We start from the raw sequence: 25628 nt of genomic DNA, 5'->3' as shown, positions 1-25628 counted from the left end.
AATTTGTGATATATAGACTTGCTTGGGGAGTTTTTGTATCTTTTACTACACACTACTCTGCTTTCTTGCCATCTTGAATCTCCACAGAGACACTGTCACAGTGTTCGGATATGTTCAATATATAAATACAGTTTATTATATTCTCACATTAATGCTCAACCCATGAAAGCTGTTTGGATAAACACTTTAAATAAATATGGAGAGTAAATGTTTGAAGGTTGTTTTAAAGTGGTAGTGTGTAGCACACATGATGGAGAGAACTGTTTATTGAATAGTATCTCTGTACACAGCTATGTGACTGGTCCTTTAAATGTGTAACTTCATTTACCTATATATAACCGGACATTTACAAAGCTTAATTCTACATGCAAAAAAGCAATATTCACAAATACACGAGAACATCAAACAGAGTCCAGTTTATACTGCAGTCATTTTAGTTGTACTATCAAACACCAGAGTAGAGCTGTGTGACTGTCTCAGCCCTTCAGTCTGTCCTCAAAGGTCAGACTGAGTCCTCTCAGCCTACAATAGTAAATCAAATGTAGAATTCTTGGTCTTCTTCTTCTTCTATCTTGTTCGCCTCTTCAACTGGTGCACTAATAACGCTACAACTGTCAGACTGGTTTATGGAAACATCACTCAGGGACGGTGCCCCACTCGTGTTCATGCTGGTGCTTTGGATACGTAACCCCTGCAAGGTAGAGGGAGTGTTGGTGGTGAAGCTGTTTGGAGTCCGGCCCAGTGTGGCTGCCCTGTAGGCATACTCTGGGATGCCAGGAGACAGGGAGGGTCCCAGGTCTTCTGGTGGCGCCGATAACGGGCGAGAAGTCTGTGGCAGGCTGGATTTGATGTATGCCGACACCACTGTGAGGTCCACACTGCTGTCTGGATTTACTTTGTCCCCTGTGTCCACATCTGTCTCCTCAGCGCCAATTAAAGCGTCCACGTTGAGGCGGAAGGGTGGGACAAGGGAGGGGCTCCTGTTGAGGGAGTGGCTCCTGTGATGGTGGTTGGGAGAAGGGCCAGGGGAGGAACAGGTGGAGCGGGAACTGGCTGAGCCCAGGTTGGGTAGGGAGAAGAGGGAGCTGGACCGATGGCCCCTCCACTGGGTCGTCCAGCTGTCCGGGTGATGCCTGTCAGTCCACTGCTCCTGCTCGTCCGGGTCCTCGCAGGCCAGAGGGTGGGAGCTGTGGGGGGTCTGGTGGACTCTGGGACGGGATGTTGCCCGATGGTGATGCCGACGGTTCCTGTAGGAGGCTGCACTCCGGGTGAAGGTGGATGGAGCCGAGGCTGATTCACTGATAGCAGATGGTATATGGCAGGGATCATGCTGGTGTTTGAAGTGTGCGCCTTGAACCTGAGGAGGAAGGAAAAGAAAACCTGCTAAAATATATACTGCGAAGTTTATTTAAAATCAGACAGTCTAATGAGAGGTTTATACAAGAGGTACACTGCAAAAAGGACTATTCAGGAAAGTCATTATATCTAATTTGTTCTTCTAAAAGATAAAAAAAAATCTTGTAAAGCACGTTTCAGCTGCCAAGAACAAGTGAATAATTATACTCATGTGCCAAACATCTGCAAATTTCAGACCAGTCTTAAAACTACTTGCACTAAAACGAAACAAAATGTATTTTTTTTAAGTATCTGTAATTAAAATAAATCTTTTTTCTTTTTATTTTGTTCCACTGGTTGACAGGCACAGCCTTCACTGAAACACGACAGTGTATACCTCATTAAAAAGAATGGCTATACCTTATTCATGGCAGACATTTTGATTTGTCACAGCAGGAAAAACACAGATGGAACCAATAACATTAACGCTGGCTCCGCTCCATTAAGTGTCTCAGTAAGCGAGGACAGTGAGCCAGCGAAGAAACCAGCAGGGATTTAGAACCAGCTAATCTGGAATGCAGTTCTTATTAATGTTATTGATTATGCCCGTGCCCTACACAGCAGACTGCAGCACTAGTATCACAAAACCACTTGATTCTAGAAAACTCAATCTGCATATCGATACTCCATCACGCATCAGGCCTGTCACTGAAACAAAAGACAAAGAAATGCAGTTTGACCCACTGTGTTACATCAATGAGGTTCAGAGCAGCTGCCAATACACACAAATGTCATGTCGGCTTGGTCATTTATTGCACCCATAACTTTAATTCACTTACTTCATACCTGTAAACCATCAAAGTGCTTCACATCTGAGGGTAAAATGACTTGACACATGAGGAAATAATGTAATGTTGCCACTATCAAGTACTATTGACCAGAGGTCTGTTTACTCCATTGGCAGCTTCATTCTTGACCTCTGAAACAGCAGCTTGATAAGATTTTTGTCAACCATTTTCCATGTTTGTAGACGGAGGCTGTTGTGGTGCGAGCGAGCACAGCTTTCTCCCATAGGCAGTTCAATATGAGGTCGCAGGGGTTACAAAGGAGACTATTAACCTCTCCCCGTCGGGCTGTCATGCAACCAAGCTCTCCTCATGTGACGTACAGGCAGCAAAGTGAAGGAGGAAGGGGTACGAGGAACCCCACACTCCCTTTATGAATCACACCAGCAGCTGGAGAATTCATCAGCGTCCAGAGGAGCCCCACGTGTATCACACCTCCATTTAAAAACAGAGACTGCTGTTCACAGAACCCTGGTATATGACAGCCCTACAGTCTGATCATCATCCACAAAGTACCAGGTCTGGAAAAGTAGGAAGCAATATGGTAGATCCCCTTTTAACATGGCTGCTGCAGCAGTATTCATTTCACTGCTCTGTCAGTTCAGTTTCTCAGCTATGTGTTCCTCCTCTATGAGGACTAAAATGCACGTGTCTCGATGCTGATAGTTTCTCCATGTTTGTCCGCTCTGTCATCCGGCTCTCCCACCAAACAATACGAGCACAGGCAATAACTTTCCACGCAGCAGCCTCAAGACAATAATCTGCAGGAGCACGGGAAGGGAGGCGGGGCCGCACATTTCCATATGTTCATGCTTAACAACAGTAACTGTCAAGGAAGCAACTCTTAGTTTACTGACAACTAGAGTTAAACTGTCATTTACCATGTCGTCATGAGTGATGTCTGACTTCCAGCAGGAATAAATATTCCTGCTGATCGTGATGGATTGAGTCAAAATATCTATTTAGTACATGAAGCTTCAAATCCCAGCTGCTTCATTACAAACTGATGCGTTTTGGCTGTTGTTATGTAAAGACCTTTCATCCTCTGGGGATCATGCACAGTGAGCATGGCTAGCTGGCTGCTATCTTGGAAGAAAGTGAAATGTTATTCCAAAAAACAGAATGACAGAAGAACAAAAATGCTGTTGACTGTTGTGTCTCTACAGTAACAGAGTGGCGCTCATTAAGCAAACGGCTCGTTAAGGGGACGCCTGTTTCTATGAGTGTCTTGTTGAGCAGACGCCCTGCTGATTGAGAGGCGAGCAATCAGACCAGCTCTCTGGGTAAACAGTGGGGAAGAGAGCATTGCTTCCTAATTTTCTTTCGTGGTGTCATTTTCTGGCCACAGCAGGCAGCTGTTTCCAGTGAACAAAAAAAGCCCAACCCACTACCTGCTCAGCAGAAAACAGCAGACAGACGCAGTTAGTGACTCGCAGGTGAACGTAGTGGAGTATTTAGCAGCTAAGCAGTCAGATACTTTTCTCAGGAGTTTGTATAGAGACCAAAAACAGAGCTAAAAGAGAGTCAAAGTCACCCTTTCAACTTTAAATGTGATGATATGTTAATATTCACAGCTTGTTTCTGCTGCCAGTTGCTGCAGGTTTACAGTTAGGACTGGATGAAAGTACAAATGTGTCAGTGTGTGTGGAGGAAAAGTAAAAGAGTGTAACAAGGCCCCAGTGTCTTCCTCGCTCCCTGCTCAGTGTCTCTCCTCTCTCTGATTAACTGCCTCTGTTTCTCCTCTTCTCTCTCCTCTGTAGCCCTCCTGCCTCCTGTTTATCCTTCTCTCGCTCCCTCTTTCACTTCGTCTTTCTTCTTCTGCCGCTCTGAGGCATGAAGCGGCTGCATACTTATCTCTCCCACACAGGAAAGAAAGGAGCAGCGAGTGTTGCTGTCTACTGTTGATGCTGTGATCTAAAACTTAATGACACACGAGGGAGGCCAAAGCAGGAGCTGTGTGTGTGTGTGTGTGTGTGTGTGTGTGTGTATTACTGATGTTGTGGGCACATAAATGTGTTTACACAGTCACATTGTGGGGACTTGCCTTCCATAAGGGGAAAAAACACAAGTTGTACATCATTACATTTTAGGGTGACAGCTTGGGTTAGTATTAGTTAGGGTTTAGTTTTGGGTTAGGCAAGTAGCGGTTATAGTTATGGTCAGAGTCAGTCTCCGGAAAACGAATATAAATCTATGTAATGTCCCAAGAAAGTAATGGAAGCATAACTGTGTGTGCATGTGTTGCCATCCCAAAAGATGCCGCAGGTCGACTGCACACACTTGTTTTCACAGAAATGATTTCTGTGCATGTCTGGGTGAAAGCGCGTGTGCCTCCGTCAGCTAACAGGACATGACAGGATCTGTGCAGTTCCCCGTGAGGACAACGTGCTACAGGGCCGCTGAGGAGCCGCAGCAGGGGGTGCTGGGTAATGAGGTTGTTGACATGGCGATGATCAGACCCTTTACTCTTGTAAGCTTTAGTTATCGTGGGATAAGCAAGGTCAGCCAGAGACCTGACCTCAGCGCGCCAAAAACAGCGCAAATGAATTCTAATCCTCAGCTGCAGCGCACTGCAGAGCAAATCTGAGATTTAAGGTGATGAATGTAATTCTTCATCTGCTCGGCAGCTCTGACTCGATCAAAGCTGAAACAATTAGTCGGCAGAAATATACCTTCAACCACTTTTTTTAGAATTGATTAATTGTTTTAGCTAAATTGAGAAAGTAAAGAGCAGATTAAGTGTCATTAGTTGCAGCCAACAATAGCAAACATGTGCCACAAAGCAGTGTTTTTGTTCCAGTTCCACAGAGAAAGATAATAATGTGATAAAGTTAGAGGATTTCTTCTGCACTCAGTGTTCTGAGAGCAAACGTATGTACTTCAGGAGAGCAGTCAACTACAAATCCCAAGGTGCACTTTGCTGTGAAATCTGATCACAAAAGTTAAAATGTCACTGAATGCGCTGCTAACAGCAAGCTGAAGCTCAAAATCACACTTCGTAAAAACCTGAGAAAACATTCAGCAGTTTAAATTGGTTTGCTTTCAGATTCTGGGGCACTTTTGGATGAATGTGGCAACTGAAGTGTTTAGTTTCCAATTCTGTCAATGAAGGGTTTGGATCTGACATAGTGGGACATTTTGGGAAATTCGCTTACTACTACTTCTGGCCGAGAGTCAGGTGAGGAGATCAGTGCCACTCTCACACTGTGCTGTTGCTTCATTTAATTTTTCCCACTGTTTCCAGGCTTTGTGCGAAGCTAAGCTAACTGGCGCACACAGGAATACAGCGTGTTAGAGTACGGAGGTCCGCATGACTTCAGGACAGGTGGCAGTTAAGCATCATGCATATGGTCCATTGTCATGACAGATCAGCTTATTGTTTCTCTCAGTGCTGTTCCAATCCCAGTAATGGACTAATCAGCTTGAACTTTCAAAACTACTTATCTACCACCGCCTGGACACATATCACCTCTGAAACTGATACCCTCCAAACAAAGACCATTTTGTGTGTGTGTGTGTGTGTGTGTGTGTGGCCATGTATTCCTCACGCTGTGGGGACATAAATCTGTTTACACACTCACATTGTGGGGACTCGCCTTCCTTGTGGGAACAAAATGCTGGTCCCCATAATGTAAATCATAAAATTTTAGGATGAAGACTTGGGTTAGGGTTAGGCAAGTAGTGGTTACGGTTATGGTTAGTCTGCAGGAAATGAATGTAAGTCTATGTGTGTGTGTGCTTAGGTGGGTGAGTGTGTGTTCATTCACACGCATTTTCTAACGGCGTACATCTTTGTGTGATCATTGTGAAACAGATGTGTACACGGCAACTTTTTACAGTTTGGATGAAGGATATGTGGACGATGACGGATAATTTACGGTTGGGTGGCTGCATTGAAGGGGGATAAAAATGAAGGAGACTCAATACTGCTTCGTCTGCTGTGTGACTTTGTTATTTTTGGCTGCAGGATCAGTTTTAAATCCTTCTCCGAACCATTTTTTCTGACTGACATTTTTCTTACAGACTGTAGACAATACAAGTAAAGCGTCCTTCTCTTTATGTTTATTTTGTCCTGCAATAGAAAGCTGAACCGAAACCGCTCGCTATTTACTCTAAACTTAGAGAAAACTAAAGTATTCATGGCGCAGACATCCAAGATTTATTTGGCACAGGTAAAAACTGGCACCAGCTGAAAGCACTCTCACCTGCAGCAAGATCTTATTTCCATCGTAGTCCTCTGTCTGCCAGCGGACCTCACTGATTGGGCTGCAGGGGTGTGGCAGCAGAGGCACCAGCGCCCCGACATCTCGTACCCTGACCTCCATCACCGCTGACTCCAGCACCACCGGACTCTGGCCTCGTGGGAGCCTCTTGAATGACAACTGGATCTCCATATCCGGGTTGGAGTACACCACAAAGAAACAAAAGTCCTCTTTCTTCTGCGCCACCCTCCGCTGGAGCAGCAGCTTGTAAAGCCGCACCATGTCAATGTAATTTTCATGTCGGCAATAAACAGTAAATCGCACGATTTCTTTGCCGTAGTGGACCTGCCGCACAGCCCAGAGCGGCGTGCCAGGAGACAGAGTGAAGAAGTCCTGGCTGCACGGCGCCAGCGGTAGCATCCGCCGGCCATTGCTGACTTTTTCAGTGTGGTGGTAGCGCCAAGGCGGCCTCTGCAGGGTCCGGTGCAGCATCAGTATCTGCTCCTCGCCGCCGTACGCCTCCTGGAGGAACAGGATGACCGCCAGGGCCGGCTGGCAGGCTGCAGCCAAGCTGCCGTTTTGATGGTGCTTGGGCCGGGGCCGCTGGGAGGCCCGCTCTGACACTCGGAAGAGCTGCAGCTCAGGGTGAACCCACGCCAGCACAGCGTCAGCAGCACGCTGCAGGAACTTTCCGTGGCCGGGGTCAGCGATGAGGTGGACGCTGACGAGGAAGGGGTCCTGGAGCTCCCCCATGGATAACTCACCTCCACAAGACAAGACAAGAGAGGGTGGAAAGGGCGAAAGGAGAAATGGGATGAAACAGGGGAAGAAGAGACAAAATCAAATCAGCTTGTTGAATTTGAGAAACCCAAAGTAGACATGTTAAAAGTATCCAAAAAATTCAATTCCAATGTTTTTACAATGAAATGTTTGCATGGCATACAGCCTGGCTACAGTAGGAAAAGATCCTGGTTGTGGCAAAGAAACTTTGATTAAAGTATTGTGTGGTTGATTTAACTAAAACGGGTCAGATGGAGATCAGACAGTAATTGTAGGTCTATGGCACGACGCAAACTCAATTTTCATCCAGAATGAACAGAATTCCTTCGCATACTGAGGCTGTTGTTTCTCCTCCATTTTCTCTTTCTCTCCTTTGTTTACCTCTTTGTTCAGGTTTTCCCATCCTCTCCCTTGCTCTTCCCCTTTTCCCACAGATCTCTCACTGCCGTCCCTCTCCATTTCACTCATCCAAATCTAACTCCATCTTTCTCCCGATGTCTATGTTTACCTTTCTCCCCCTCTCTCCCTCCCGTCTCTCTCTTTTCCAGGAGACCCATGTGGAGCAGGGCTCCTCTGTGGAGGCTCATTAGTGCCATTAGGAGGTCATTACTGAAGCCCAGAGGAATGTTCCAGACCACAGCACGAGCGATGCATTCAGGTGCAGCCTCCCTCTGAACCCCTGACCTGGAAAAGCTCGGGCACCCTAGTGCAGGTACTGCCAAACTACCACTGAAACATTCCCGAACTGCACTCATATTTAGCCAGTGTTTGCACTCTTGCACGTCTGTGCACACTCACACTGCATCTCCTCATTCTTTCTTTGTGGAGCACCTTTCCTATGGTCTTTATCTGGCTTCTCGGGGGACTTGTCCCATTTCGTCTCGCTTTGAGGCACTTGGGAAAGGACACGCCGCCTTCTTGTCCCTGGCACAGCCGACTGTTTGGCTGTTGCCAGAATCCCGCCATGAAACAGAGAGGCCTAACAGGGACAGGTTCAGTCTCACGGGTCCCACTGGCCTTTGCAAAAGGACAGTTTCTGCTTGACCAAAGAAGTGACATTTTCTAAATGTTAAGCTCAGGTTACGAGGAAACCTGGCTTAAAGGGGGCCTTCAGGGTTGTAACGACACATCAGCTCAGGGTCCACGTACGCAAGACAGGGTTCACAGTTTTTAAGAAATGAAAGCAAAGTGTGACGGCAAGTATAGAACGTGCAAAATCTATGTTCATATTTTTGTATAACACTTTTTATATTTGTTTTACAAGCCTGATTCCAAAACAGCTGGGACACCATGTAAAACTCAATAAAAACAGAACTGTGAAGTGCTCCTGAGCCCATGTCATTATATCCTGAATACAATCCAATCATGACACTATCACCTGTTACCAGGTTATCGCCTGTTTACCTGTGGAATGATCCAAACAGGTTTAATGTTACCTGTTGATTTTATTCTGTCACTTAACTTTTTTACAAACTGAACCTAAGTAGATTTGATGAGGTGATACGAAAGGAATCAGATTCAATAAGCGGGTTTAATATTGATTCTACCTGCAATAAAACACCATGAAACCCCAACACAAAGTGTCCTCGTGTGTCTCAGCTTGTCTGAAGAGATAAATACAGCAGGATCAAGAAAGATCCAGTGCAGGTTTAAGCTGGATGCCAGGGCACAGACATCCCAACACACACTCACACACACACACGCAGGGCACCACGCTCGTTAACGACTACTTGATCCCATTAGAATCAATGTCTGTCTCCCTGACATGTATCTGGCATCAAGACACCAAACACAGGGATGATAGGGCTCTTTAAGGGTATTTACTGTACAGCACATTGTACTGTCACACAGAGAGCTTGATTTGTCTACAGTAACTCCTGCTATACTGTTCTCAGTATGCTTCTTCAGGAGTCAGGAACAGGAACAGAGACCTCTGTCCAAACTGTTAGACTTCTGCCTCGCTACAACTGATGACAAACAATAAAGCAAACAGAGCAGCTAATAAGAAAACATCATCCATTAGTTTTGCTTTGGCTCTAAAATATCCTTCACCCTAGCCCATCTTTTCATGTGTATACCTGTTTAGTCTCTATCACTTTTCGTTCCCTGTCTCTCTCCTGCACTCGTCCCTCATCTCATGTCTCCTCGTGTCTCCAGAGTTCTTGGGAGTCATTAACTAAAATGACTCGGGGATTAAAGAAGAATCTAAGTTTGGGTCAGGATGGAGGCCACAGACAGGCTCCCACACACACTGAGGGCCGCACACTCGTTTATTTCTGTCTGAACGCATTAGAATCAGTATATATCTGCTTGGTATCCGACTGACATCTAGACCAAAACCACTGTGGATGATTGGTGTCAAACTGGATATTTAGCATTCTATACAGGGTCTCAAACCTGGAACAATTCCACCCTTCTCTCTCTGCCTAGTCTCTACAATACATTTTCAGTACCAGCTGACTTACGTTGGGTTTCAAGTACCAAAAGTTGTTCCAGGTTTGGCCAGGACCACAGCAGGTGCATCAAAAATGCAGCTTTCTTGTTTATTTCAATGAGTCCTCTGTGTTGGTGCAGCAGGGGTACTGCCGCAGCAGGCACTGATGAACACAATGAGGGGAAAATAGATGATACACCAACATCAACCAGCAACCCACTGCACTAGCCAATCAAAATACACGCAAGCATGGAGGGGAACATTTCATACCAGGCAGAGATTAAAAAAAGAAGAAGAATTCTATAATTTGATTGGTTATTTGTGCAGTAATAACTATATATCAACCTTATTGCTGCGCCTGCGTTGTATCTATCCTCATCACTCCCCGTCACTCTGACAGCAGGATAATGATTTTGAACCAAGACCAATATGCAAGGTCATCAGTCCGTCATCACACACTTTGAAACTTGATCTGCACGTCCCGTGTTCCCACTTCTGCAACTATAGCTAACACGAGGAAAAATAATTGTTGTGCGAGGGTTTCTGCACAGGAGGTCGGGGAGACAAACATGAGTGTCAGACTGTACATCCAAGTGTTCCAGAGGCAGCTTCGATCAATGACAGACATACAGGAGGCCGAGTTGAGACGTATTTTTTTGGCACACTTAACCAAAAGATACAACCTTGTACCTTCAAGCCGATGCTTTCCTCTAGCAATAAGGGTTAATGGGAAGCTGGCACAGAGAAGAATAAGTTTGAGATTAAATCACCTCAATCCTGTGAAGGGAATGAAGGGGGTTTGTGTGTAAAGCTCTGGAGTAGTGCGTCTCTAAGCTCTTAATCCACTCGAGCCTTCAAACTGAAGCTGATGTCGACTGACTAGATACACACTCATGCATGTGCACAACCATCCCCGACACACACAAAATCCATCTGCACATGCACCGTACGGACGGGCCCGTGTTTTCTAATACGCGCAGACTTTTACCTTCGCTCCGCGTTTAAGTGTTAACTGGCAACACATGCTCACAGCCCTACGCGCAGATGATGACGTGAGATAAAACAACACGCCTTCCACCGGCCCCTGCACACATGAGAGTGATTAGCAGCGAAAACTCAACTAAGGCCTCTGATTGCGCGTGCGTATGTGTGTGTGTGTGTACGAGCACTGCAGTCACGGCTCCGGCTGGCTCGGCCCTCGGCGTAAGTCAAAACAACCGAAGGAGGAAATTCAAGATGGGGGCCCCTTTTTGTCGTCTGGTGAAAAGAAAGAAAAAAAGATGTGAGTTCCAACACGCGTACGTCAGTTTGCCTGGTGCCAAGGAAACCAAGATGTAAAGACTTCACTATAATGTTGAAGTCCTGTAAGTTCAATAAAATGTTAGCCTCTTACTTTTCATCATTTCCAAAGGTCATACACACAAGCTTTACTTCTGCAAGACCTTTTGTAAGTCTCCTATATAAACTGACTGTACGTGTTAGTTCATCACTTTGAGTGAGCCCTCAACCTAAAACATATCGATGAACCACATCATTGAACTGGATGTCATGTTCCTCCATTACCATGAACACACCACGCAGTAGCTTTACTGCCACATTCACTGCCTCGCTGCTGGAAAGACTCACCTGAGCAACAAATGCATTATTAACTACAGTTTAAGTAATGTTTGCTGAAAACTACAGCGGCCAGCTGTTTTAGGAAATTAACAAGCCATTTTTTAAATGAAACTGTATATTTGTGAGTCATTTTTAAAGATTCAGTAGGAAGCGATGGGCTTGGGAAGTGAGTCACAGGCACTAGGTGGGAAGGGACAGACTAACACATCGTTGGTTTTGTTTTTTCATGGGATTTATTGACAATAATAAAAAAAAATGGAACGATTCCAGCCTCATCCTTTAAGCATTTCTCATGTGAGTAAGCTGCCAACCCTAATGTGTCACAGAAGATAAAAGCAATTAGATCAAAATGTGGAACCACTAGTTTCTAGCATCAAACCACTGCTGGTTTCAAACTGAAGAATTAGATTAGATAGGTAACGACAGACTGTGGTGGGGAAAGATTAGAATGGGAGGCTTAGTGAGGAGACCAGAGCTAGTCCAAGTTCATGCATGTCATGTGACCTTCACCATCCGAACAGACCTGGGATGTGGTAGCTTGGCTTAGTAGAGATACAAAAGGTTGAAGAGGTGCTAATGCTGTGACCCTATTTAACTCCATTTTTACACAAACATAAACACACAACACGCTCTGTATGTGTTTGATAGTGACTTTTTCTGGTGTTTTGATGCTGTGCTGTGTGACTATGGCACTGTAAGTGCACTCAGTGAGAACACACTCACTGACTCATTATCACGAAGGGCCCACAACAAGGCTGACAGACAAAACTGTTTCAATTAAACTACTAACAAATGGCTGACTGCAGCATATTCAGCTGCAATCACGGCCTCGGAGTCCAAAACTTATTTTGGAGGACGCACATTTGGTAACACTTAATCCAAGCTGCATTATCGCAGAGCCGGAATCATACGGCATGCTCAACGAGAGAGCGTGTGTGTGTGTGTGTGCACTGTTACGGGTGGTCCTTGATCCATCAGGTGCTATTCAATCTGACTGTGCTGAAAGTGTGTGTTTGGCATGTAAAAGGATACTCAGCGCTGTCCTTCTAACACAGACATGTGCATCATCTTCCCCAACGTCTGAGTGTTAATATGCTCGCTGATGAGAGGCAAAGAGACGGTGAACACTCAGCTCGCTCTTCAAGGTTGTAGTATTATGCACCACGCTCTCTGTTGCACACACAGTGAAGTGTGAGGTAGGACTCGGAACCAAAGGTGACGCTGAAAAATGACACTAAAAATAAATGTAACATTTCTTTTTTAAAACACATTGAGTACAAGTATTTTGTGATTTATGTACTCGAGCTGGGTTTACAATTAAAGGGTTACAGTGCAGCTTCGAAGCCTATGCATGCACAATAAGTGAGATGCAAGGCACGTGTGAATGTTACTACGAGTCCGGGCTACGGTGGCGGCAGAGACGCCACGTGGGGACCTCAAAAACTGTGATTGGCTTCTATTCTCCTACAACTTTCCAATGTCAGTAGAGATCGTTGAGAGTGAAGACAACATCACAGCTGAAGGAAAACTATGCAGTTCCCCCTTTTTCGTAACACACATCCAGAAAAGTCATCTCCACTGTAAACTTTCTGCTCACCGCAACCCCTGCTCTCTATTACAGCGAATGAAATAATGTAAACACATGATTGTATGGAAGCAGTCTCTGATTCAGTAATGAGACAAGGAGAAACAGAAGTTACCTGGATGTGGCTCCAGTTATATAAGAACCACCACTCCATATCACACAGCGACAGTGGTAAAGAATAGAAAGGATGGTTGTATTGAAGATGTCTGTTTTTTACAGCCAGGAGAAATATCCTGCAGCAAAATCAATTACAGTATCTTGACACTGTCTGACTTATGACTAAAACATTGAGGCAAAAGACTAAAATGTCCCTTCAAACCAAATACATTTCTAGTAAGCGACTAAGACTAAACCTAAATTCAAAATCCTTGTCAACATTAACACTGACTTGTACAGAATACAGATCAAGTGTATAGATGTTTCAGGCCAAGCCTTCAAACTAGGAAAAGTAAAAAACAGAATGCATCTTAAAGCACCTTCACGTATCCCAGTTTCTACGTGCAGTTCTAGGTGCCACTTAAAACCACAGCACACCTTGAACTATTTTAGGGAAGGAAGTAAAACTTTACAGGCTCCTGCACTTTCTCCGTAAGTATCATATCCACTGCCTGATAAACAACAGTGTGGTTCATGTACAAATTTTGGGAGGGTGGATTTGGAGTAACTTGCATGCACATGTGTTCCTGGTTCTGCTAATCTGCTGCCTGTCTGAGCAAAAATAACAAGAGCAGGGCCTCAGGCATTACTGGATGCACAGGCAGTCTGGACGAGCCAAGTGTTCCACTTTGTGGTAAATATTCATCATGTTACCACTGACGACTTGAACACACTACGACGAGCTATGACGGCTGGGTATAACCCCATTAGTGACATTATTCATGGCCAGTGGGTTTTTTTTCTAGCAATAACCATTCAATATGTTTACATTCTGAATGTACAGTACCTCTGTAGTGGTTTTCATAATGCGCCTTTTGTGTGACTCAAATTGCTCACTAACGCAGAAAAGGTCCACTGTTCCTGTTTGTGATTTTACCTAATTGATATCAGCCTCTTTGTTCACTGTTCACTGTCCAACAGTTGTGTCAGAGCTGTATGAAGTTAATGCAAACCAAACATTTTGTACTGCTGCATGTTCACATGAAGTGTTCATGAATGCTCAGGCTTCTATTGTGATGCACTTACAGGAAATACAGTGTATTTGTCACCAAAGTTGGTGCTGCTGTGTCACTGCAAAACAAGACATTTGTATGATAATAAGATAATCAATGATCACTTTATGCAGATTTCATCACATTTTTGTAAGCGAGTGATGAAACAAGAGGGAGGAGCCACGGTGAGCTGTTGGATGAAGAGCTGTGGCTCGTCATGGCCAGACTCTCGTGTTAGCTTGTGAGTGAGGCAGCGGAGGCACCAGAAGGAAGTGGAGCAACATCCACCGCACAAGCTCATCTGACTGCCCACTTTGTTGCCACTCTCATCCTCAGGACAATTGCCAGAAGGCCGAAAAAACAGCTCAAAATCATCATTTATAAGCATGTATGCCACCATTGTATCTGCATTACAAAACGTAGAAACTGGGATTTACTGTGATTTGTGAGACAAGCACATGTCCAACCAGGCATCACGGTAAAGGAGTTATTTTACTGAGCTTACTATTGTGTGTAAAACTATTTGAGCCACATGTTTAACATGAGATCAGTTGTTGAAAGCATGACGGAAAAAGGACAATTGTTGAGTTTCTTTCCTATTGAACCAATGTGAGCCTGGGTTTGTTTGGCTGCACTGTAAACCTGCTGCATTTCTAACGGAGCAGCTGTCCAGCGTGACTCTGCTGCCCTCAGTGGTCAATACATGTGTCATTTAGAATGAAGCTCCTTTCAAAACGCACTTGCTAACACAAGTAACCACAGATGTCGCCAAATCCACCAGGACTATATCTGTCAATTTATAAACATTTATAAATCTAACACATAAAATCCATTCAACAACACACACGAGTGGAGTATAAAGAATTCTGGTTTGTGGCCTTCATCAGTTTACGATGACATAAATTATTACAGAGAAAATTAAAGTGAGATGGGTGTGAAAATGTTTTTTTTCCCCCCCCAGTCCAGTAGAGAGGGCAGGGGTGTGCCCAGTAATGGACATGGGTGAAACCAAATTTTGGTCCATAAACTGCATACTTCAAAAACACAAAGAAAACAAACAAGCACTATAAATACTCATCACAAGTGTCTTAAAAATGTAAAAGCTGATATAAAATTAAATTAAAAGAGAAACAGCTAGGTGATATATTGTAAAAACATAAATATGAGGTTTGGAAAATTTAAGTACTTCAAAAGCACAACTAAACAAACTCATTAGTATCTGATCGGACAATAAGAATAATTAAACAAGATTGGTGGTATTTGGTAACAGCCTGCAGTATCTGAAGGCTTTTTCCAACTCAAATCGATCAGCACTCAAAAAGCATTCAGGTTCGAGCACTTGAACACTCTAGCAAGAATGTAGTAAAGCAGAGAGACACTCACATGTTTACTCACACGAACAAAATATATGTGTTTGTCTCAGAGAGCGAACATCTGCTGGTGACAGACTGAGCCCTGCAAATAAACCCCAGACGTCAACCGGCGACTCACAGGCTTTTATCAGACTGCTATCAATCCTGTCTACATCTTTTCAGTATAAAAGACTGTGAGTTCAATATGCTGATGCACACATACTATACTCACTGTTCTGAAATCTTCCTCTCATTCTTGATTTCGCCCTCAAGAAGAAATGTTTTCATAGTCTTTATTTGCTTACTATTACCTGAAAAAGTTGGATATTCTCGATTCATCTCATGTTTTCTCTTCATGTTTCATCCAAGTCTTTCTCTTTGGGATGCTGGCTGTGGTGTAACTTTTCATGACTCGACATCTGCGAGTAATAAATGCGTCTCCAGTATATTTTGTTGGGTATTCAAGTGTGACAAATCGTGCATGTCCTCAAGTCTGATTATGCCTCTGTTCGTAATATTTGCATTTGTGTCTCTGCTCTGTGTGTTTGTGTTGACACAGTCTGACCTCTCCCTCCTTCTGGACCAAAAACATTCATTACTCTGACAGCCGACCCCTCTGTCTTCCATGTATGTACACAAACACATGCAGAAAACCATTAGGGGGGAAGGTCACAGGTCACTCAGGCTGAATGGACACTGGTCTGCTCTGACCAATAGAAAGTGAGGTTAGGTGATTAAGTATTTGGGGTGGGCCTTCTAGTGAATGCTGGACACACCAGCTGCAGACAGCATGACAGATAGATCAAACTTTTCATTTTCCATCACTGCCATTGCATAAAATTCTTGCAACTACAATTTCCACTTCGTAACTCTGAGTGACAAAACTGCTGCACAAGCCTTTGCATCTATGATGCCTTTCAAAGACACAAGTGATGTGAAAGAGTTAGTGAGCAGAGCAGTGGCAATGTGACGACAGGGTGCATGGATGATGTGGGAACAGGCGATGGAGGACATCTGGAAGTGGAACCCCCAGAGGATCAAGCTCTTGATTCAGGGACTCAGTGATGTCCTCCCCAACACATCCAACCTGTTCACATGGGACAAAGTACAAACACTGACATGCCCCCTGTGTTCCAAGAAAGAACCCCTTGAACACATCCTGATGCTCCACCAAGGCACTGGGCGAGGGGTGCCATCGCTGGAGAGCGGATCCTCAAGTCCAAGTTTTAGCAATTGGATCAGCAACAGTGGATAAAGCCATGCTACGGCTAAGACGGTCATGCTTGTCAAAAGAGGGTGAGTGGCCGACCCCAGACCCAAAGACCCAAGAACTGCTGTTTGTTCGCTTTCCGCCACAAGAGGCTGGATGATGACAGCTGACGTAAAGGGGCAGCTAAAAATTCCACCACATATCACCCAGACCTTGTTGAGACCAGACATCATGCTGGTCTCTGAGACCACAAGAGGGCTCATCTTGCCAGAACTAACTGTGCCCAGGGAGGAGTAGGTGGAGGAGGTGCAAGACAGGAAGCGGAGGGCGAAGTACCAGGAACAGATGAACGAACAGGTGCATGTCAGTGGAGGTGGGCAAGTCATTCCCTCAGCAAAGCCTATGAGACCTTGGGGATTACAGTACAGTAATAGAGGAGCCAACAACAACAACATGGAGAAAATGTCTGGACGACTCCAGCTGAGGAGGGGTGACCACCGGGGATAGCAGAATGGACAGAGGCCGGGACCTGGCTAACCTCTGCTGGGTCGCCTGGACAAGGGTGTCTGTTGACCTGCAACACCCAATAACTCCAACTCTGACACTGACGGTGTGTTCAAGAAGATGTATGTAAAAACTCAAGTGCCACACTTTACTGGCTGGCATGTTCCTTCATGTCACGCTGTGGTTTATTTTTACTCCTGAAAGTGTGTTTTAATCTGCTGCTCAAAATAGTCTGCAACAGGTTCACGGTTTCCTCCTGTTTGAGAAACATCTGCTAGACCTGCAGCGGCCCAGTGTTTTAACACATGATTGAGCCTTTTTACAAAATTTAAATATATTGGTGACATGTTTATAAAGATCTGGTTTTGGTTTTCAGTGGGTGCTCTTCATTTTCATTTACTGACACTGAGAAAAATCTAGAATAACCGGCAGCTAATCCTTTCAGGTCAGACAGTGTTTTGCAGAGGCTTCCTTTTCATGTTAGTTTCACAAAATCTTACGAGGCACTTCTGCTCACTGACGTTGGTGGTTTAGCATGATATCAATCTGTCTCCAGGGGGCTTATGGCTGGACTGAGCTGGGGTCAAAGGTCAGGGGTTAAGACCACCTGTGTAAACATGAGTACCCTCTCTACCAGAACCTAAATATACGTCTGTGGAGGCCGAAGACGAGGAAGACTGATGCAGCGTGCACCTTTGCGAATGAACTCGTCGGCGCACAGAGACACGCATGAACGCACACACATGGAGGACAAAGACAGGCAGCCACACACAGCACTGAGACAGATGAGTCCTCTGTGTTGTCCTTTCAGTCTGCGTCCATCTGTCCCGTCTTTTCTGCTGCGATCGTTAGTGCGAGCCTCCGTTTGACAAATGAACTGATGCTGCTCCTCTCACTGGGTCGTGTGAGTTTCATGAACTAATACTGAGTCTCAGACAAAGAACGAGTACGACCTGGGATTTAAATCCTTTCAGAGATCATCACTGATCTCCTACCATGTCCTTAACACCTAAACCCTTATAGAAGACATCTTCCCTGAGGGGCAAAAAAAGGCTTTACATACTGCAAGTCACTCTGCATCTCCGTAGCTTAGAGACTCTCTTTTTGTCTTTTCTTTTTCAAAATTACATTAAAAATTACTTATTTCTTGAAATTTTGGAAAAAATAAAAAATGCATGGGAACAGGTGACTACAAAGTGACAATACATAGCAAGAAATGAACTAAACATGGACGAACACGCCACAGCCAAAGCTGATGTTTTGTACTCCAGAACACCTACAGAGTGTACTACTGCACTGATGCCACAGCCAGCTGTTTGCTGCCAGTTTAACCCACGGCCTGGTCTATTTTACCAGTAAGAGTCGTTGGGCATGCAGCATCTTGTGCCAAGCTTACATGCAGTTTGATGTACTATGTGCACTAATTCAGAAGATTGATTCAAAGGGTTGGTTCATCCGGTAACCAGCATTCAAAATTTGTCTTTTGAGATTAAATTCACCTAATGTTAATAATATATATTTTTAATGTTTATTATAGTCCATTTATTGACAGAGATGGACTATAATATAATATACATGCTCCATTATAATATATGTATTTTCATTAGTGTATAATCACCTGAAAATAAGAATCACTATGTTTTTGTTACCTTAGAATGAAATTATTAGAAATTATTGCTAATATTGAGTCACACAGAGTGTTGCTGCCATGGTTACCAGCAGTTAATCACATTAATGGTGGACAGTGGTTTAACTGACCAGATACATCTGTGGCGCCCTGTTAAACAAATACCTGCCAAGCCAACCAGACAGAAGTATTTTCCATGAACACAATATAAATTCTATTACATTTCAGTCACATCTTAATCCTTCAGATGAGTTTCAGTGGGAGTCACACACAAGCAGAATAAATTCCTAAATCACACTAAGTCCGTAAGTGCAGCAGTGTCTTTTAATTGTGGTCACACTTTAACACATATTTAAAGTTGTGTGTTCTCTAAAAATGTGCCTGTGCATGTCTTGTTCCAGTCCTGACCTCCACTGGTGACAGGGACAATAGTGGGCAAAGACTCATCTGATACTGGAAAGACACAGGAAACATGAGGGGAAAGGCCAAACCAGACACTGCTGGATAATTCAGTGTGTGTGTGTGTGTGTGTGTGTGTGCGCGCACATGTGGTCCTATGCTTCCTGACTCTGCGGGTGTGGTGCTGGTGGGATAACACTGCTTCCTGTAGACCAGATTAATGGGCTAATATTGGATATAATCCTCCCATTGTGAAAGGCCTGCAGACCTGGCAACCGGACCGGGGGAAGGTCACGACCTCTGCAAACACACATCTTCACAATCACACACATTCACACAAAACTACACTGTCGCACTCAGACACGGTATACACAAAAGCACGAGATGGGTAACTCAGCAAGTGGCCTCCTCGTAGTTCAAGCACTGCTGGCACTTACAGCCACACACACACGAGCGATATCAAACAGCTGATCTTTAACTCAGAATGTGGATTTAGGAAGCTGATTTCTATCTTAATGATAAATACAAGGTGATCTCTGAGCTGTTGCAGTTTGAATGACACATTAAAAACAACTGAACAATAACAAAACAAAGTATCACAATGTCATATTTTGTCATCATCATATTGTGACATCAATATCAGCGTCACAGAAGTATCACAAAAAAAAAGTTAAAAGCCACAACCACTACTGATCATTTTGTCCACATTATGATTTTTGATTATTATTGATCACTTTTTTTTTATTTATCATTATTTACTTTTACTTCCCCCATCAAAGCAAATGTTCTTCAGTTAGTGACTGACAAACATTTGCTTAATCTTATGTGCAAAATGTTCGGTGTCTAGCATCACAGTTAATGTACAGTAAGGTGGAAAGAGGACAAAAAATAACAAGCAGTCAAGCATATAAAGACTCCTCCCTGCTGTAGGCCATCCGGACCACTAAACACACACACAAACACACACACACACACACACACACACACACACACACACACACACACGCTCAATCCTTGGCTTGAGTGGATTTATTTTGTCAGTGTGTATTAGGGAGATAAAGTCCTGCGGGCCTGATCCGTGTGTGTTTGAGTCACTGTTAGAAAAGCCGCGTGTCGCCATCGGTTTACTTACTGCTCGTTGAGGACAAGGGACTGTAATCAGACCTGCAGAGGACGACAGAAAAGAGAAAAAAAAAACAGCGTTAGAAAGGCCATGTGGACAGGAGAGGAAGAGGAGGACGAGAAACAGAGAGAGGAGACAGGAGTTTATATTACAGTGTGAAGTACAATCAACATGATTTACAGGATGACACACTCCTATTTCAAATAAAGTGCTGACATCTGGCTAAACAGTAGGAGAAGTCCAGCTGGAAAGGTCACCAAAAATGCACACACAGACATTTCATAGGGGTTTCTATCTGAAGGGATAAACCACCGGGGCATTTGCTCAAGTACTGTCTGAAACACTGTTTCTACCACTATACTCTGCTGAAGTGAAGGTTTCAGGTTGGCCTAGTTGTAGGTTTTTGTTTTTTTTGACTATTTCTATTTATGCTACTTTATGCTTGTACTACATGTCACTATTTTTCAGAGGGAAATGTGGTCGTTTTTACTTTTTTACATGTATCTGATGTATCTGATCTGATTTGCAGATTTCCATACATCTCGTAAAAGATGATTTGTCGTTATAGAATAAGCTACACCATCTAATGGAGTTAAAATAGGACCCATCTCAACCAGCCACAGCATTAAAATACATGTATCAGTAATAACAAACCAACAATGTAAAACATATGATGATATGACACACAGAAAGGGGCCATTGTGCAATAATGTGTTTTTTTTTTCTTTTGAAACATGAGTAAAAGTACATTTACTTGTAATGAATTATGACATTGTGTGATTTTTGCTTTTACTTGTTGGCAAAAGAGACTTGCTTTTTTCTGAGCGACAGATGAGAGGGCCGCTATCAGTCTCACGTGTTATGTGTGGTAAGGCTGCGTTCAAGTCGTAACACTCACACCGTAATTATGAGCAACTGCGTCTGAAAAAAAGGTTCGCGTCAGACTCTGTGTTGCAATTCTGTGTCGGACAGATAAAAGAAGTAGAAGAGTCAACAAACTGCTGGAGACACGGCTGAAAAGCCACCATGACTGGCAGCTACAGCTACACAAATCCAATGTTAGTGAATTCAGCTAATTTACAGGAAGCTGTACACAGTTTGTGTCTGGTTTCTTAACGAACTTCTCCAAATACCTAACACAGCAAAAGCAGCTAATCGATGCTACTTCAGTGATGTGACTACAAGGCTGGTGGTGGTAACAGTCTTAGATCAATGTGTGTTTTTACACTTTTTTCCCATTCTGCTGGCTTTGTGTGAATGCAGCATAAGTACAGAGCTACAGCAAGGAGTGGATTAGCCTAATAAAATGCACCTACCATCAGCTCCAAAGATCAGTATTTTACACAATGTACACTGCTTGTTTAATTTGGACACAAACAGAAAACTATAATGTATATCTTAAACAAATAAGATAGAGTGTATCAGAGTGGGAAGGTATACTTTTACATGTTTCTATTCCTTCTGATCTTTATGCTAACTAAATTAACCATGTCCTGGCACTGATCTAACTCTTTTCAAGAAAGCGTGTCAAACTATTTCTTCAAGTAAAGAATCCTACTCCTTCCACTACTGGGGACACATGTACGCACACATTCATCCTCATTCAGGGAAGAGACGCGTCTAATCTAACCATCCCATCTTTGAGCCGCAGCAGAATTAGATTTCTGCTAATCTGATCTCCACAGATTAGAGAGAGAATTCATTTTGTGTAATTACATAAATATCTGTGTGTGAAAGGGGCCGGCTGTAACTGACCCCTCAACAGAACCGCAGCTCTCGTACCTACACCGCCTGAGATTATTAGTCCCACAGGAGTCATCTGACAAGCAGAGAACCACTGTTCCTCCACATACACCCTCCCTGTGACTCCATCTCTAAACTAATAAGGCCTCTGGAGCCACAGGACAGCAGGAAACAGAAGAGCGAGTATGCTTCCTGCAGCAGGACGTTATCAATCTCACTAACCGGCATTAGTGGTGTGGGGAAAGGAGTGGATGGGAGTATGGGAAGAAGAAGAGATGAACAGAGAAAGGTAAAGAGAAGAGATGATGGGGTGCTGCAGAGGGGAAAATGCTGGCGCAGGGAGCGACGGAAAAGACAAATATACCGAGCAGATTATAAACGACCGGAAGGTTCCAGCAAAAGGACGCAGAGTGAAACTTTGTCTCAGCTTGAACAGAGAAAAATGACAAAATGTGGAAAAAGGAGGAGAAAACTCTCTTTTTAAGGTTTATGACTCTGTGGAGCAGAGTTGGAGCCAGTCGTAGTGTGTAGTTACAGCTATGCTTTGATGGCTCTCCTGGGTGTGTGTCTTTGGCAGGCCTCCCGCAGCAGTGCCGGTTAGCATCTCGCCTGGCTTTCCCTGTCTGGCCGCGCTGCCTCGCTTCATCTCCGTCCAAAGACAATAAACACAAAGCGAAGCGAAGACGGACAGCAGCTCGGTCAGGCACACGAGGTCCGACTGCAGGGTGACCTGACGGGCTCTGACGTGAGTCTAAAGCGCTTGTCTGGCATGTGGAGAGCTGAACAGATTCAAGGTGTCTGTTATTTGATTAGGGTGGAGACGCAGGGAGGGAGAGCTGAGAGGAGGAGGAGCGGAGGGGAGCTCAGAGAGAGAAACTAAACAAACATTTAATCCTCAATGCAATTTGTTGCAATTCGCCCTTATTGATCTTTTCCACTTCAGCCAGGCGTAAAAACACTTCTGCAATGTTTCGAGATTTTTCTTTGAGTTCTAGAAATGCAGCTGACTCAAATGAGCATTTTATGGCCTCCCACCTCTACAGTTCTGGTTATGGTTGGACCCGCTCCTTCTGTAAATATAAAGAGCTCATTCTAAAGAAATGAAAACACATCACTTCTTATTTTCACGTGATTATCCACTAATGAAAGCATAATTGTGGGTATTATATCAAATTTGTGTCAACAGATCACCGTAAATCCCACACACCAGCCCTTTAAACTCAATATCCACTCTCCTTTTAGCTCTGTTTTTGATCTCCTACAACTCCTGCTGGGAGTATCTGGTTCTTCGGCTGCTTCAGCCTCCACCGTGTCGACCAGCCAGTCTCTTGCTGTGTCTGCCTGCTGTTTGCTGCTGGACGTGTAGTGTAAGGTGGGTTTATTAGAGCTTGTTTGCTCAAAACAGCTGTCTGCTGCTGCTGGAAACGAGAACGATGACAAAATGATGAGTTAAAAAATGCTAAAACTTTCTGTAGAGCTGCAGAGATTGTGCTTATTTTCTGTGGTTACACATTGCACATACCACTGATTAGCACAGCTTTAAGCATAGGTCACTTAAAAGGTTGGAACGAATTCTGTCATTTGATGGCAGAGACCGTCGTGACGTGAGGAGAGTCATTAAAAGCGGTGGATGCAGGAGCTGAACGGGAAGTGGAGGCTGCAGAGTTGGAGGATGTGACCTGGTGGAGGTGGTGGCTCTCTGGTTATCAGCTGGACATTCCTGCTTTTCCTTTCACATCAGCACTTTGCACAGGGGCCTGTGCTGCTTTTCCCATGAAACACATGCTGTCTCACACACATTATGGTGTTTGGTTCCAGTTCACAGCTAATGAAATGGAATGGTCCCGGGTGACTCTGACAGCGAGAGCGCTGGTGCACTGATGACAGATTACTTTTCCCAGCTTACTGATTTAAGAGTACAGAGAACTGCAGAGGCTAAAGGCTTTGTGGTCTTTTGTCAATTAACTTTTGTATGCTTAATCCTCATATGTACGTGTGTGCTTTTAAAGTTGTTTGTCTGCCTTGTCTTTATTTATCAGTGTTGTTTTTCATTTTTAACATCCATCTGTCCAGGCATGTTATATGTGTATGTAGATCTGGGTCATTTAGGCCAAATGTACTAATAAACAATCATCTGGACATGAAATCTGGGCACTTTTCACAAAACATTTTGAGACATTAAACAGATTCATAGTTTTCAAATACGTTCCCGCTCTGTGCCTCATCAGATCTCCATGAAGTAAAGACAAGATAATACAGAATAAACTCTCTTCAGTTTTAATAACGTCTTTAAAGGGGATATGGGTTGTGTAGGGTCTGTCACTAACACACACACACACACAAACACAGGGTCCTTCACTACTGCAACACTACACCCAGCAGTCACATACCACAGCAGAGACCGGGGCTCATCTTTGTCTAACGGCTGGAAACAGAGGGAACAAGACATTCATTTAACTCTGGTGTCAAAACATTCTTTAATTAAGCTCCACGTGTGGCTGTACTCTCATTAGCAACTCCGGTGGTGATTAAGACTTAACTTTCCAACAAAGAATTAGGATCACACGTCCTCCTTAAGTCCTCATCAAACACTGTTACATCAGTTATTGCTATAGGGACGCAATCCAATAACATCGGCAGAAATAATAATAGACTGATGATAACAAAATTTAGGATCAATAAATAACTGTCTACCGTTAGCATAACAGATTAATAAGAGATAATACACAGGAAAATACTTTTCCTAAAATATAAATTTGCTCTTCTGTTTTGTTTCGTTTCACGTTCAGTGATGTCCGATTTCGTTGAGATGGGTCACACCAAACTTCATTTTAAAATCTGTCGATTTAAAGTCTTGTTTAACTGACAATGTGCAGCTCTTGTGCCATAGTTACAGACTTCTTAAAGATCCCCTTCAGACATGTTTAAGTGCTCGGACTGATAACTTCAGTCTGATACAATTTTCCACCAAAAAAAAGTTAAATTCGCAATAGGTTCTAGGTAACTGATGTATATCATGATTTTTCAATCACATGTCCTTCTACTCCCTCACTTAACATTTCAGAATATACGAATATGCAAATTTTGTCAATTTCAATTGCTGAACATTTTGAGAGGTAACGGTCATTAACTAGGAGGCTAAAACCATCTGAGTCTGACCTCCGCTTCACTCACCCTCCGGTCTCGGCCCCCGAATCCACGCAGTCATCTTCAGCTGAGGTTTTCTCCATCTCACAGGGTCGGCTGAACCGCAGTGAGCTGCATTGTTCAAAGTCCCGAGGAAACGGATGAAACGGGCCGTTCAAACACGCGGTGCGGTTTGGATGAGATATTTATACTTTGTAGGACCTGCCGGAGAACCTAATGGAGCCGGTTTAACTCCTGACCTCCACCGAGCTGAACTAGTTGCAGCAACAGGCGGCGGACCGCTGAGACTCTGCGTCAGCTGCGCTCTGCGATGATGCCTTCGGGAGTCGTCGGAAATCTGACAACTTCTAGTGGAGCGCTCATGAGCCAGAACGTGTTTGATTTAGATTTTAAAAATAAAAACACGTCAAGTCTGAATAATGCGTCCTAAGTCACGTTGTAAGGTGATAATTCAGACTTTTGCTTTGTAAAAGAAAATTCTGATATAAAATGTCAAACTTTTGACCGTCTGAGTGATCATTTTAAAATAGCATTCCAAAGTTATAAAATCATTTCAAAATAGTAATACAAAATTCTG

The 25628-nt window shown here is 43.8% G+C and overlaps 1 protein-coding gene across 1 annotated transcript; it reads right to left on the bottom strand.

The window, feature by feature from the left end:
- Positions 1–35: 35 nt before the first annotated feature.
- Positions 36–25277, bottom strand: LOC121616524 (protein FAM124A). Its single transcript, XM_041951326.1, has 4 exons — positions 25079–25277; positions 20171–20202; positions 6386–7146; positions 36–1357 (listed from the first exon to the last, which is right to left on the bottom strand). The coding sequence occupies exons 1-4, from the start codon at positions 25132–25134 to the stop codon at positions 536–538; spliced, it is 1671 nt and encodes a 556-aa protein (XP_041807260.1). The 5' UTR covers positions 25135–25277; the 3' UTR covers positions 36–535.
- Positions 25278–25628: the final 351 nt, after the last annotated feature.

Source organism: Chelmon rostratus, chromosome 13 (genome assembly GCF_017976325.1).
Source record: "Chelmon rostratus isolate fCheRos1 chromosome 13, fCheRos1.pri, whole genome shotgun sequence".
NCBI classification, from domain to species: domain Eukaryota; kingdom Metazoa; phylum Chordata; class Actinopteri; order Chaetodontiformes; family Chaetodontidae; genus Chelmon; species Chelmon rostratus.
The sequence above is the reverse complement of the archived record's forward strand: the minus strand, read 5'-3'. Positions and strand labels throughout refer to the sequence as shown.